The 13,256-nt window shown below is 45.0% G+C and overlaps 1 protein-coding gene across 4 annotated transcripts in view; it reads right to left on the reverse strand.

Annotated features, from left to right (window-relative positions):
- The window catches only part of PREX1 (phosphatidylinositol-3,4,5-trisphosphate dependent Rac exchange factor 1), a 232,794-nt gene that overhangs the window by 109,322 nt on the left and 110,216 nt on the right, over nucleotides 1-13,256 (reverse strand). For all 4 annotated transcript variants that reach the window (XM_050917249.1, XM_050917248.1, XM_050917247.1 and 1 more), the window contains one exon: nucleotides 10,366-10,467. In XM_050917249.1, coding sequence (XP_050773206.1) covers nucleotides 10,366-10,467 — 102 coding nt within the window. The remainder of the gene's footprint in view (nucleotides 1-10,365; nucleotides 10,468-13,256) is intronic.

Here is a 13,256-nt window from a genome sequence, read left to right on the forward strand (position 1 = left end):
CTGCCTGTGTGCTAGATCAATCTCCACAGCCGTATAGGTCAAAAGGAATGGCTTGCCACAGACTGACAGAAAGGCAACTCCCACTCAAGCTTGGCACAGAGCTGAAGAGCCTCATGAGCCTGTGCTCTGAGATACCTCTCCCCTGGAAGGGCAGTGCCCAGGACTTCTGAAAAGCAGCTAGGTGCTTCTTTATATTGGCAACAGATTTAAGAATGCGCGGCGTAAACACTGAGAGTGTTTGCCAGCATGTTGAAAAGCACTCAAGCGACAGTGACAAGATGTCTGACCATGAGTAGGACTGTCCTACTCTCCATATATGTTTTGCCTGGCCTTAGTCAGGATTGCCAAATGCCCTGCGTGTTATCATTTATGCACTATTGGCCTTGCATTGGGAAAGTAAGGCTGCTGCTTGCAATAAGCATGCAGTCACATAGGAGACCTTAATTAAATACACAAAATACACCAACTTTCCCCCAAACGTGCCTTCGTTGGAGAACTGCAAAGCCTGAGCTTTTCCAAACGCCATTGTTGTCTGAGTCACAAACCTTGGGTTTCTGTCTTCCATATGAAAAGTAATTATTATTTCAAATGCTTTATTTTAATTTAAATTAAGAAAAGACCCCCTCCCCTCTTTAAGGGAATTGAGATGACAGAGAGGACTGTCTCCCTTGGGTCTGTCAGGATGGGCCCTCTCTGACACTCCTCCATTATACTCCAACATCACTTTCACAGTTGCACGGTCCTACAGACATGCCACCCATAGCATCCCACCATGTTCTGACTGCACGGCAGTGGAGACAGAAAACTGCTTTAAAACTCAGTGAGGAAACAATGATGGGCCACTCCATGCATTTACTGAACTGTAAATGTGAGCTAGTACATGCAACAAATGTTAGATATCTAAATAAACAAAACAATTAATTTTGCTTGTGGCGCCTTATAGACTAACAGACATTTTAGTCTATAAGGTGCCACAAGACTCTTTGCTGCTTTTACAGATCCAGACTAACACGGCTACCCCTCTGATACTTAATTTTGCTTGTGGTGCATGGGTATAATCTTCCTCCATGCACCATGCTTGAAAACCACCTCTCCAAAAGAGTTAGGGTCTGATCAGACGCTCACTGAAATCTGTTTAATAACTTCTATGAATTCAATGCAAGCAGGACTGGATCCCAATGTAACTGAAATCAAAACTACTTTGCTGCACATAGGCACCTCTTCATTTGGAAATGACAATCTGTGTGCTTAATTTTGGAAGAAACAACATAAAAGCGCCATGTCAACAGGTGCATCTGCAACATCTGTACTTTGATTCTAAAAGCTTATTTTTGCTTGTGATTTCCATGCAAACATATCAGAGCTTAAGTAGGGTTGCCAGGAGTCCGGCAAAAGGCCGTTAAAAATCCAGTTAGAGTGACCAGATGTCCCTATAAAATTGGGACCATCCCGATATGTAGGTGTTTGTCCTCTGTCCCGACTGACCTTTGTCTTGATATTTCATGGTAGTCTTTTTTTTTTTTTCTCCGTCGGCGCCCCCTCCCCACCATGTGTCCCGATATTTTCTTCCTCTCATCTGGTCACCCTAAATCCAGTTGGAGGCACAGCGGGGCTAAAGCAGGCTCCCTGCAGCTCCCAGAAACAGCAGCATGTCCCCCCTCTGGCTCCTAAGCTCCATCCCAGGGGCCAGCTCTGCAGCTCCCATTGGCCAGGAACCTCATAGGAGCCGGAGGTTGGGCATGCTGCTGCTTCAGGGAGCTGCTTGAGGTAAGTGCTGCCTGGAGCATGCACCCCAGACCCCCTCCTGCACCCCAACCCCCTGCCCAAGCCCTGATCCCCCTCCCTCCCTCCGAATCCCTTGATCCCAGCCCGGAGCACCCTACTGCACCCCAAACCCCTCATCCCCGGACTCACACCAGAGCCTGTAACCCCAGCCAGAGCCCTCACCCCCCACACCCCAACCTCCTGCCCCAGCCCAGAGCCCCCTCACGCACTCTGAACCCCTCAGCTCCAGCCTAGAGCCCCTTCCTGCACCCCAAATCACTCATCCCCGGCTCCACACCAGAGCCCATACCCCCAGCCAGAGCGCTCACCCCCCTCCCACACACACCACAACCCCCTGACCCAGCCCGGTGAAAACGAGCAAGTGAGTGAAGGTGGGGAGAGCGAGCAACAGCGGGAGGGGGGATGGAGTAAGATGGGGTGGGGCCTCAGAGAAGGGGTGGGGCAGGGGGCAAGGGTGTTCAGGTTTTGTGCGAGTAGAAAGTTGGCAACCCTAAGCCTAAGAAATGTGCACACAGGAAAAGCCCATGCTGCCCAACACACATTTTCTTTTGAATTGTACATTCTTTCTATGAAATTGTACTCTCTGAATATTTTTCAGATGCTCAATGCAGCATTTTGCCACAGAAAAAAGAGAGCTCTATGCCTGACAAGCAGAGATGCCAATCATAGATTATGCAACACAGCAAAAGGATTTCCAACTTAAGTCAAGTATTTCAGTCATGAATGCAGGTCACAAAGCTCAAAGCTAAAAGATTTGCAAACACCCGATAGAATCCAAGTGTAAAAACTGAATCACTTGGGATGAAAAACATAACACCAGGGAGCAGAAAAAAAGCATGTGCTGCTAATTGTGCATGCCCCATAAACTTACAACTAAAACAGGGTGGAAAGGACTCAGTGTAATGTGCGTTTTAAAGGAAGGTACAAACACTGAAGGGAAGAACAATGCAGATTATTTAGACAGAGGAAGTAAGAGGTTTTTCAAATACAAACCCAGCTGTAACACTTCCGAGCACAAAGGATGTTATTCGGCTAAACTGGTTTGTGTTTTTTTTAAGACTCTGCCAGCCTTTTCCCCACCACCCTCAAAATGATTCTCTCTAGTCTAGTTGTATACTGTAAACTGATGGCTGAGCACATACTTTGCAATTGAAAATTACAAGTAGCCACATAAAAATACTTCGATGCTTCCTCCGCCAGACCTTCTAGAACACACACATTTATGACCATACACTAAATTTTTCACACTGGAATGTTTAAGCTGCACATTCATTGAGGATGCAAATCGTGGCCTGCCGGGGTGCCTAGATTTGCACAACAAACTAGTGCCCATGGAAAATCTAGCTTTAGCTGGGAATCCTGTGGGCTACATATTGAAACGCTTAGGGTAACAGATAAAGATAACAAAGACACTAGATTTCCTGTTCTAATCTACTTGGAAAGGATCATTAATAAATAGTTCAGCTCCAAACTGTATTTTTGCAACAAAACCTAATATGAATAGAAATGATTCCATGATTTTAATATTTATGTGATTGTGTATGATTTTCCTTAAAGTAACTGGAATAACAATAATAATATTGCACTCTGTCAACTTGAAATTTAGTCTTTTTTTTTAAGTTAAAAGTCACTTCAGGTTGTATTTCTGTCCCTGAGTCTGCCTGCTAATTTATGTGATTTTATAATCCTATTTTTTAAATGTATTTTCTCCCCTTCTGCTCTGTGAAAGACTCTCACAAATGGTGGGAGAAACAACAACACTGATTATACACAAAATGCTGTAAAATCCACAAAGTGAACAATCATTAACCATGAGAAGCAATTTTTCTCTTTTTCTTTAATAGGAATCTTAGCTTGTGAAAATAGCGGATAAAAATTATTTCATGCATAGGTGGGATTCTTAAATAGAACGGCATCCCTGAGCAGCAGTATATCATTCACTTATGAATATATTTTTAAAATTTCAATTCATTCTGGATAGGGGAATTAATTTAAACATTTGGTGCAATGTTATGAACCCAAATACAACCCCATTGTTTCCCCAGAGTGGGAAAGTTAGATGGTAACACATGAAATGCTGGCTAATTAGAGGTATCCTGTCTTTTAAACAGCTCTGAGGGGAATAGAGGGGAAGTTAGCAGTTTTCCATCCCACTTTATATCTGCATGATTGGCCTCATTATTCTCCATTTCAAAATTCAGACACCATATTCATTAGGGTTTACATATGCCTCATTGTTCTGCTTTATCTTTCAAATGGATTCTGAATCTGGCAGCTCAGCTTTTGCCTCCAGGTCCTTCTTTCCCTCTCAGGACCTAGGACATCACATGAGGCAACACATAATTACTACTCTGGATTTTCTGTATAGATGCATATTATGGGGTATGTCCGAAAAAATAGACTGGAACTTGAGTGTAAATGTCTGGCTGGGTACTTAGTAACTCCTAAACAGAATATGCATAAAACAGGAAACATTCATAACCTCTGTGACATGCCTTCGGAGATCAGATGATTGCAGGGATGTGGTTATCATGCCCTATACATTCCTGATATGGTATGAAGTAGAGGAGAGGAGGGTGAATGCCTCTAATCCCACCCCCTAAGGCTATGATTTACTCATGGTCACTACTTCCCCAGGTTCTCTTTTCATTGATATAAATGCACTTTCTTATGGGGGAATGGCTATTTTTGTGCTGGGATTAGCTAGCACAAGAGCTGCTTCTACTCCTAAGCAGGGCCGCCCAGAGGATTCAGGGGGCCTGGGGTCTTCGGCGGTGGTGGCCCTTCAGTGGCGGGTCCCGGGGCGAAAGGACCCCCCACCGTGGGTCTTCAGGACACTTCGGCGGCGGGTCCCGGAGCAGAAAGACCCCCTGCTCTAGGGGCCCCAAAAAGCTCTGGTGAGGGCCCTTGAGGGGGCCGGGACAAATTGCCCCACTTGCCACCACCCCCGCGGGTGGCCCTGCTCCTAAGGAGTGCAGTAGTTCCCACTAATTAATGTAGAGTCAAAGGCCTGTTATCAGCCAGACAGAGTGCTGCTTTAATACAGATCTTCTACTAATATTTACCCAGTGAGATTTCCAGCTGACACATCAATGCTGGACTCTACCTCATTGGTAGAGTGTGCGCTACCAAGGTCTGTGGTGTGGGTCTTTGTTTCTTCTCCTCTTAAAGGATCAGAATGCTTGCCATAGACAGCACATTTCTCCCTGTTTAATTTAAGCCTTCACTGAACCCAATCCCATGCTTAAAAGGTGATTCCTGCTATTTCGTGTACATGATGAAACTCATTGTCAACAGACAGATGAATAGTGGGATATTCTGAATGCCAGCCTCCCAAATACAGACTCTAAATCCTTTGTCAAAATGCAGCACCAACAAGAAAGAGAAGAATATAAAGTGAGATTAGAAAGACTTTATATTGAAGATCATTAATATGCAAGCCAACAAATTCTGTGCTTACTCCCTTATACACTAGAGATGTTAGGCAAAAGCAGTACTGGGAGGAAGGGGGCCATTAATAGTAGTATCAGAATTGTTCCACCTTTTCACAGAAGCTGGAAAACAGTGTTGAGGTTTGAGCCCCATTCCATACCTGGGACAGGCAAATTGGGGAGAGTTCAAAAGAAAAGCAACGCAAACATTAAAAAACTGCTCACACTAGTCAGAGCTGCTGCAATTGATGGACAAACTAGGAAAATGTAAATTATCATTAAAATAGCAACAATCATCAACATTTGAATTCATTTGTTCATCTCCATTTCCCTCATGCGTTGGTTCAGACATCAAGTGGCCTCATCAGATGAGAAACTATAGGAGGCTCCACCACTAGATATCATACTACATACAGAGAATCACAGAAAATATTGGAGATACCTGCTTACTTATTATTTCCATAGCATCTTATCAACACTAACTACTTACCTATAGCCAAGTATCTCAGGAGATGCTCAGCATCTTCAGTGGTTTTATTTTCCCGTTCTCATGAAAATATCTACAGCACCTTACATCTAAGGCGCTTAAAGCTATTTGCAAATAATTTATTAACTTCACAGCACCCCCAATGATAAAGATGGTACAACTGAAAAGAGAACCCAGAAGTCCTGATTCCCAATTTGTAAATCTAATCAGAAGACAAAAATGCCTCTCAGACTAATGAGAGGACAGAATATTGGGTAAAACCTGACCATACCAAGATCATGTCTAGGTTATCTGAAAATCCTGAAATTCATAAGCTCTTGTTAAAGACAAAGTAAAAGAGACAGGAGGAATAACTCCTGGCCTATGATTTTGCTAATCAGTAGGAATATATTTGTGTCAGAATGCCCCCACAGTAAGAGAAAACAGAGCCCAATCCCCAGTCACTGCAGTTCAGTAGCTTTCATTTTATTTGGAAGTTGCACTGTTTTAACACCAACTTTATTGCTGGGTTTGGAGAGTTGGTTTCACTCAGTCAGTTTTTTTATAATCACTCAAAGTTCTTTCCCAGTTATTTCCAAGTTTGAAACACTCATGTCTACTTCTGAGGAACTGGTATTAAAACTTTCCATTTTTATTTTATTTTATTTTATTTTTTCTCAGTAGCATTAACTAAGATTTGGAAGGCACACAATGTATCCATCATGAACTCATCCCTCTGAGAAACTATCAACACGTGTAGCTTCTGAAGATTAAGGACATTTTCTGAGCTGAAAGATATTTCCACTAATGATATAGACTCTCTTGATGAGGCTGATGTGTTGCACGGACAGAAGCTGGATTTCCTTCAGCATTTTCCAGTAGATCTATTTCATGTCCATGAAACTTAAAGAAATGAACAGTGATTTAACTGGGATGTGAAAGGAACCCCATAAAGTAATGACATGCTACAAAATAAGAATTTCCACCCAGTACATCTTTCCCGATAATGCCTTACAGTGCACTCTACTACTGTTTCATTAGTAGATTTAATACTGGTGAGGAGTTCTAGACTGGCAACACTGATGTCCTCTATCCAGAAGTAAGGCATAGCAGGGGCATCAACAGTGCATGCTTAACCCCATTCTTCCAGTGTGCTTTCATATTGACTTGGAGGGACTATTTCTAGGTAGGAGAGGCTATTTCGGTCTCAAGGCCTAGTCAGTATTTAGTCTGTCTTCAAAGAATGGAGATTAGTGCCAACTAGAATTTTTATCACATACATACCTGAGTATGAGGGAGGGAATTGAAACCACCAGACCATTTCAAAAAAGACCAATAAATGTTCTGTGTCACCTTATTGACTGACAGACATATTGGAGCATAAGCTTTCGTGGGTAAATACCCACTTCATCAGATGCACATATCTGATGAAGTGGGTATTCACCCACAAAAGCTTATGCTCCAATATGTCTGTTAGTCTACAAGGTGCCACAGGACTTTGTCGCTTTTTACAGATCCAGACTAACATGGCTACCCCTCTGATACTTGACACCAATAAATGGTCATCAGATAATAATGACTTGGGTTGCAGCTGAGCAGGGTTAGATTTGAACCTCTGGCTTAGAGGCATTTATTCAAACATCTTTTCCCTTTTCTCCATTTATAAAGCAACACATTCTTTATTAAAGCAAAGCAGGAGAAACTGGCCCAATGGAAATTCCATTCACAGGCACTGCCATTTCTTGGCATAGAACCCATCACTAGCACTCAATGCCTTGCACCAAAAGCTACGAAAGAGAACAGAAACAGAAGTCAGAGGGTGACCAGATGTCCCGTTTTTATAAGGACAGTCCCATTTTTTGGGACTTTTTCTTATATAGGTGCCTATTACCCCCCACCCCCTGTCCTGTTTTTTCACAGTTGCTATCTGGTCACCCTAGTCAGAGGGTGCCAAAATTCCATCATATCATTAGAACTCCTATCTGACAATCAAAAATGTCTGTCTCTATCTGAGATGTTTCCATAGCAACTATGTTCATGGTATTCAAATAATGGCACATATCCCATCTGTTTCAGGATTCGCTTTAATATTTGCAGAATATACTGTTCTAATATATTGATGGGCATTTAAAATAGAACACAGACTTCTATTTGCATGTCATTAACTTGCAGCCAATGGGAAAGTATCTGCATAGATCAACACAGACTGGTAGAAATCCACATTAAAGTATCATATTTTCCAAAGGCTTAAGAATTCACCAATCCCCTCAGCACAGGCTGACTCAGCAGGCCAGACTTAGCGGACATGAATGGAAAAGCAGAAGGCACTAAACTGTCTGAAAGAAACTCCAAGTATGTGGTCTGAGTGAAAGAAAAAGTCAAGGGGTGAGGGGAAGGCAGCAGGACAAATCTAGGCATAGAAAACTAATGGCCTTCTAGAAGCAATATCTTTCATTCTCTTTTAGGGCTCGATTCTCTGCTATGCCCAGCTTCCACTAGGTGCAGTAGAGGAAATCCCTGATTCTCTGACTCGCCCTGGTCACAGGTGAAAAGAGCCCAGAGACCACTCCCCAGTTGGGGATAGTTAGAGGATATCATGCACTAGCCACTTTGGTCATCCACATCCAGCATGTCCTCAACATGCCCACCTGGCTATGCAAAGGCAGGTGTAAGAGCCACCTCCACAGGCGCTGCACCCGCTGAGGACTCCCCCATACAGGCAACCTGCAGGAACTTTCCTGAGCTGTGCAAAGAGAGTGGAACAGGAGCAAGAATCCAGTCACTACTCTCCTGTGTGTGGCCAGTGTTTTCAATCCTTTGGAAACTCCAGAGAATCCAAGGAACCTCAGATTTTCAGCCTCCACCACTCTGATAAACACAGCTGGGAGCCACTAAAGCAACCAGCCACAATGTGGAAACAAGGAAGCATAAATATTACTAAGGTCCTTGATCAGGAATGCAAAGCAATCGCATTTTTAGATCCCCACTTCCTCTGGTCTGTTTACCCTATCAGATACCACCGCAGCCGTCTTTCTATGCACAGTAATGTTGCTCACAGTCCCAGTGTAAATTCAAAGACTGAACAGACACCCAGTTCTCCCCAAACTATCTCACATAAACAAATGTATATATTGCAGGAGCTGAGACACCATTCAACCCAGGCTTCACAAGGTCTAGATGTGACCAGTCTTATGTCCAAAGAGACACCAGAGCTGTAGGACAAAGACTATTGTCATCTCCCAACTATTGCTAACAGTAAGGAAGAACGTATCAGAGGCGTAGCCGTGTTAGTCTGTATTCACAAAAACATTGAGGAGGCTGGACTTCTCTTGTTTTAGTAAGGAAGAAATGTTCATAGCAGTCTCCATTGACCTCCATTTCTGCATTTATGCTCACACTCTCTTGTGTATGCAAACCCAATGTGAACTCAGCCCGCACTTGGTTTGCACACAAAACAGGTTCCATGTGTGTAAATCCTAACAGTTATGCCCACAAATGACAGTGTGTGAAAACCAGAATGTACATGTGATTGGGGGTGTGCAAAGTTGCACAAGCACAAATGGAAGGCATGTTTGAAACATCTGACACTGAAAACTCTAATCAAGTGTCTGGGGGAGGGAGAGGGGCGAATTAGAGAAAATGCGATAGGATCAAATAAACAAACAGTGGTTTAATAAAAGGAGAAAAAAGGCCTGGAGTCCACACCTAGGTAGTGATAGTTTTCACACATTTGGGACTAATCCCCAGCCCTGATTGGAACATATATTTTCTTACTTCACTCCCCACAAAGGGACCTTTCTTTAGAGATGGAAGGCAGTTGCTTCTTTTATTTTTTGTATTAATAAATGAATGTGATTCTAGTAGAAGGCATAAGACCAGCAGCCCAGGAGACTGATGACTTCTGCTTTAACCACAAAACAGGTACAACATGGGCAGCGCAAATTCTCCCATGCTGGAAGGCTTTGCCTATGTGCCTCAGTCCTGACCCAGAGGGGTCACTGCTGGAGATGAGAAGTAAGTTCAGTCCTCATTGCCCAGGGGTTCTTTGGCTCATCTGCTGAGATTGCCAACAAGGAGGCCAATTGGTGCTAACAGCAGGGGTGGTTTTTGCAGTGTTACCTGTCAATTGGGAACTGAGCTGAGACAACTGAACACATTTCAGACAAGCTGCCAAACAACAAGAGGTTGTAATCCCTCTAGATGTGTAGATTCAAACCAGTGACCTAGAAATGAAAAGCTTGGTAGCCCATTACTCATCCCCTGAGCCATCCAACACCCCCAGAATAAGGGTATAACTGTGTTTGAACACAGCTTTCCAGGAACTGGCTAAAATAGCACTCAGAGGGGTAGTCATGTTAGTCTGTATCAGCAAAAACAACGAGGAGTCCTTGTGGCACCTTCGCACTGACTCTTCTGAGTAAGCATAAGGGACTCTCAAGCAGAACGGCATTACAGTGTCAGTGCATCTCCTTTTCTCATCTACCCAAACCTCTGCAGTAACAACCCGTCTGTTAGACTCGAGCCAGCTTTGACTACACCTACAAAAGTCATTCATGCACATCGGGTGGAAGTTAACTTTTAGATATGCAAACTGGGAGGGCAGAAGTGAGAGCACAAGAGCCAGGGCTGGAAGCAACCCAGGAACAAAGCAGCCAGCTGGGGAAATTCTATTCTAAATGGTACCTTTAAGAGAAGTGGATATTTGCAAATTCTCTGAATTGGTGTCAGCAGATAACCCTCTAGTGGAATGTCTGTCGTCTTTCTGCCTCCCAAAAGCATGCAGCTCTGTAAACAGAAAGGAAAAGAAACATCATCATTGATACAAAGTTCCTATACTCTCTTGGATAATGACTTTTATAGTTCCATAGCACTGTTCACACATTCGGATCCCAAACCATATTGTACAGGAAAGAGAATCACTTCATCACCATTGAAAAGGAGCCACTCCCTGACAGGCAGCAACTGTTTTTCTGCTGCTGTAACCAGGGCCAGTGCAAGGAAGTTTCGCACCCTAGGCGAAACTTCCAGGCGCGAAACTTCCACCTTGTGCCCCTTGCCCACCTCCAGCCCTGCGGCAGCTCCGCTCCCCCCTCCGCCCTGAGGTCCTCCCCCTCCCCCGCGGCAGCTCCCCCCTTGCCCTGAGGCACCCCCGCCCACAGCAGTTCCCGCCCTTTGGGGAGCTGTGCAGCACCTCCCCACCCCAGCTCACCTCTGCTCCACATCCTCCCCGAGCACGCCGCCCCCGCTCTAATTCTCCTCCCAGTCTTGAGGTGCCAAACAGCTGATTGGTGCCGCAAGCCTGAGAGGCACGAGAAGTAGAGCAGCGACCGTGCACTCGGGGAGGAACTGCTGTAAAAAAAAATTGGGGTTACCACTTTTTGGCGCCCCCAAATCTTGGCGCCCTAGGCAACCGCCTAGTTCGCCTTAATGGCAGCACTGGCTCTGGCTGTAACACTAGAGCATTTCAGAACAAGAAATGAAGAAGAATGCTGCACCCTATGAACACTGCATGCATAAATCCAGGGAGACGCAATGTCATTCCCAAACAGTGGTCAAGAGCTGCTGGAGGAATTCTGATAAATTATCAGGACAAGTCAGAGCTGGGGGCCAGTCGATTGTAAATTGTATTGTGGTAGTGCCTAAGAGCCCCAGGAACGGACTAGGACCCCACTGTGCTAAGTGCTCTACAAACACAGAATGAAAAATTGTTCCTGACCCAAAAGAAACAATAATACTAATAGCAACTGAGTGGGCATGAATCCTGCAAAACAGGTCCCATCAGCCCTCTGCAATTATGTTCTTTTTATTTTTTTTTCTTCCACATTTTATATCCTTTATTCCAGAGGTGGGCAAACTATGGCCCATGGGCCACCCGCGTGACGGTCCTGCCTGGCCCTTCAGTTCCCATCCAGGGAGGCTAGCCTCCGCCTCCGCCCCCGCAGCCTCAGCTCGCAATGCCGCCAGTGCTCTGGCCGGTGGGGCTGCGAGCTCCCGCTGGGCAGTGCAGCTGTGAGAGCCGCAGGTGTAGTGTAGTCAATTGCTCTCCATGGGAACGTGCTACTTACGGAGCACCAGGGCTGGCAGCCATTAGTACATCGTAAGTAGCACATTCCTACAGGGAGCACTACACCAGGGTAGGCAAGGCTGTGCCTCCCCAAACAGCCTGCCCCCCCATCTGCCCCCTCCCACCTCCCGTACCCTGACTGCCCCCTCAGAACTCCCAACCCATTCAACTCCCCTGCTCCTTGTCCCCTGACTGCCCCCTCCCGGGACCCCCCTCCCCTAACCGCCCCCTGGGACCTCATCCCCCTATCCAGCCCCCCCGCACCCTATCTCCTGACTGCCCCAACCCCTATCCACACCGCCACAGGCCCCCCGGGACTCCCACTCCTATCCAACTGCCCCCTGCTCCCTGTCCCCTGATTGCCACCTGGGACCCTCTGCCCCTTATCCAATCCCACCACTCCCCGCCCCCTTACCATGCCACTCAGAGCACCAGGACTGGCAGCTGTAAGTAGCACATTCCTGTGGGAAGCAATTTAATATATTACACTGGCCCTCCATACAGTTTTGGAACCCCGATGTGGCCCTCGGGCCAAAAAGTTTGCCTACGCCTGCTTTATCCAGTATTTTCCTTTTTGGTGTTGGAGCCCAGCTCCTTCTGAAAAAGAAGAATCAGTCTTCACTTCCTAAAACTACATGCTCAGTTGGAGCACTGACAACATCGGGTACAACCCCGACATGCAAGTCATGCTGAAACTCAGCAGATGGAATGTGAAAGGATGGGAAATGCTCCATGAAGATGCTGCTAACTGTGGCGGGAGATTTATGTGTGCAAGTGCTGATGACACAAAGGAGGGAGTTAGATGCTCGAAGCTCTCTAGGAATCACTAGGAGATGAGCCATTATGGGTAAAGACGGTAGTGTGGAGTTCTTAATCCAAAGATAAACATTATACTGCCTGAGATTCAGAAAATGACAAAATGTGAAGGGAAAAATGTGCAATCAACAAAAGGAACCCAAGTAGCTCATTACTGTCATTACTCGATAGTCCTGCTGAACTTAATGTGACCTCTCATGTGAGTTAGTGCTCACCTATATAAGGCTTCCACCATTGCACCCCAAGGATATTTAACCCAACAGGCTAAAATAAGATGCACTCATTAGGAACAGTATAATAAAGTTATGTCCAAAGTTTGAGCTGCAGGAAATCAAAGTCCATTGCATCCATAGACAGTCTCACTGCCTAATCATCATGTCTGAACCCATCGTTTGGTTCCAGAGTATGTTTTGTTTATCCTATGTGACATGATGGTTAAGCTATGAGACTGTCTATGGGATGCAAAGGACTTTGATTTCCTGCAGCTCAAACCTTGGACATAACTTTATTATACTGCTCCTAATGAGTGCAGCTTATTTTAGCCTGCAGTTTCCAAACAGAAATGGGTACATGGGCATGTCTATACCCAGGATAGGACAAACCCACCCAGTTTTGGTTAGACATTGTTAATAAAAGGAACCATATAAACACTCCACAAACTATACACTCAATATAGTTACTGCTGATACAAGAA

The sequence above is a fragment of the Gopherus flavomarginatus genome, chromosome 11 (genome assembly GCF_025201925.1).
Source record: "Gopherus flavomarginatus isolate rGopFla2 chromosome 11, rGopFla2.mat.asm, whole genome shotgun sequence".
Lineage (NCBI taxonomy): Eukaryota > Metazoa > Chordata > Testudines > Testudinidae > Gopherus > Gopherus flavomarginatus.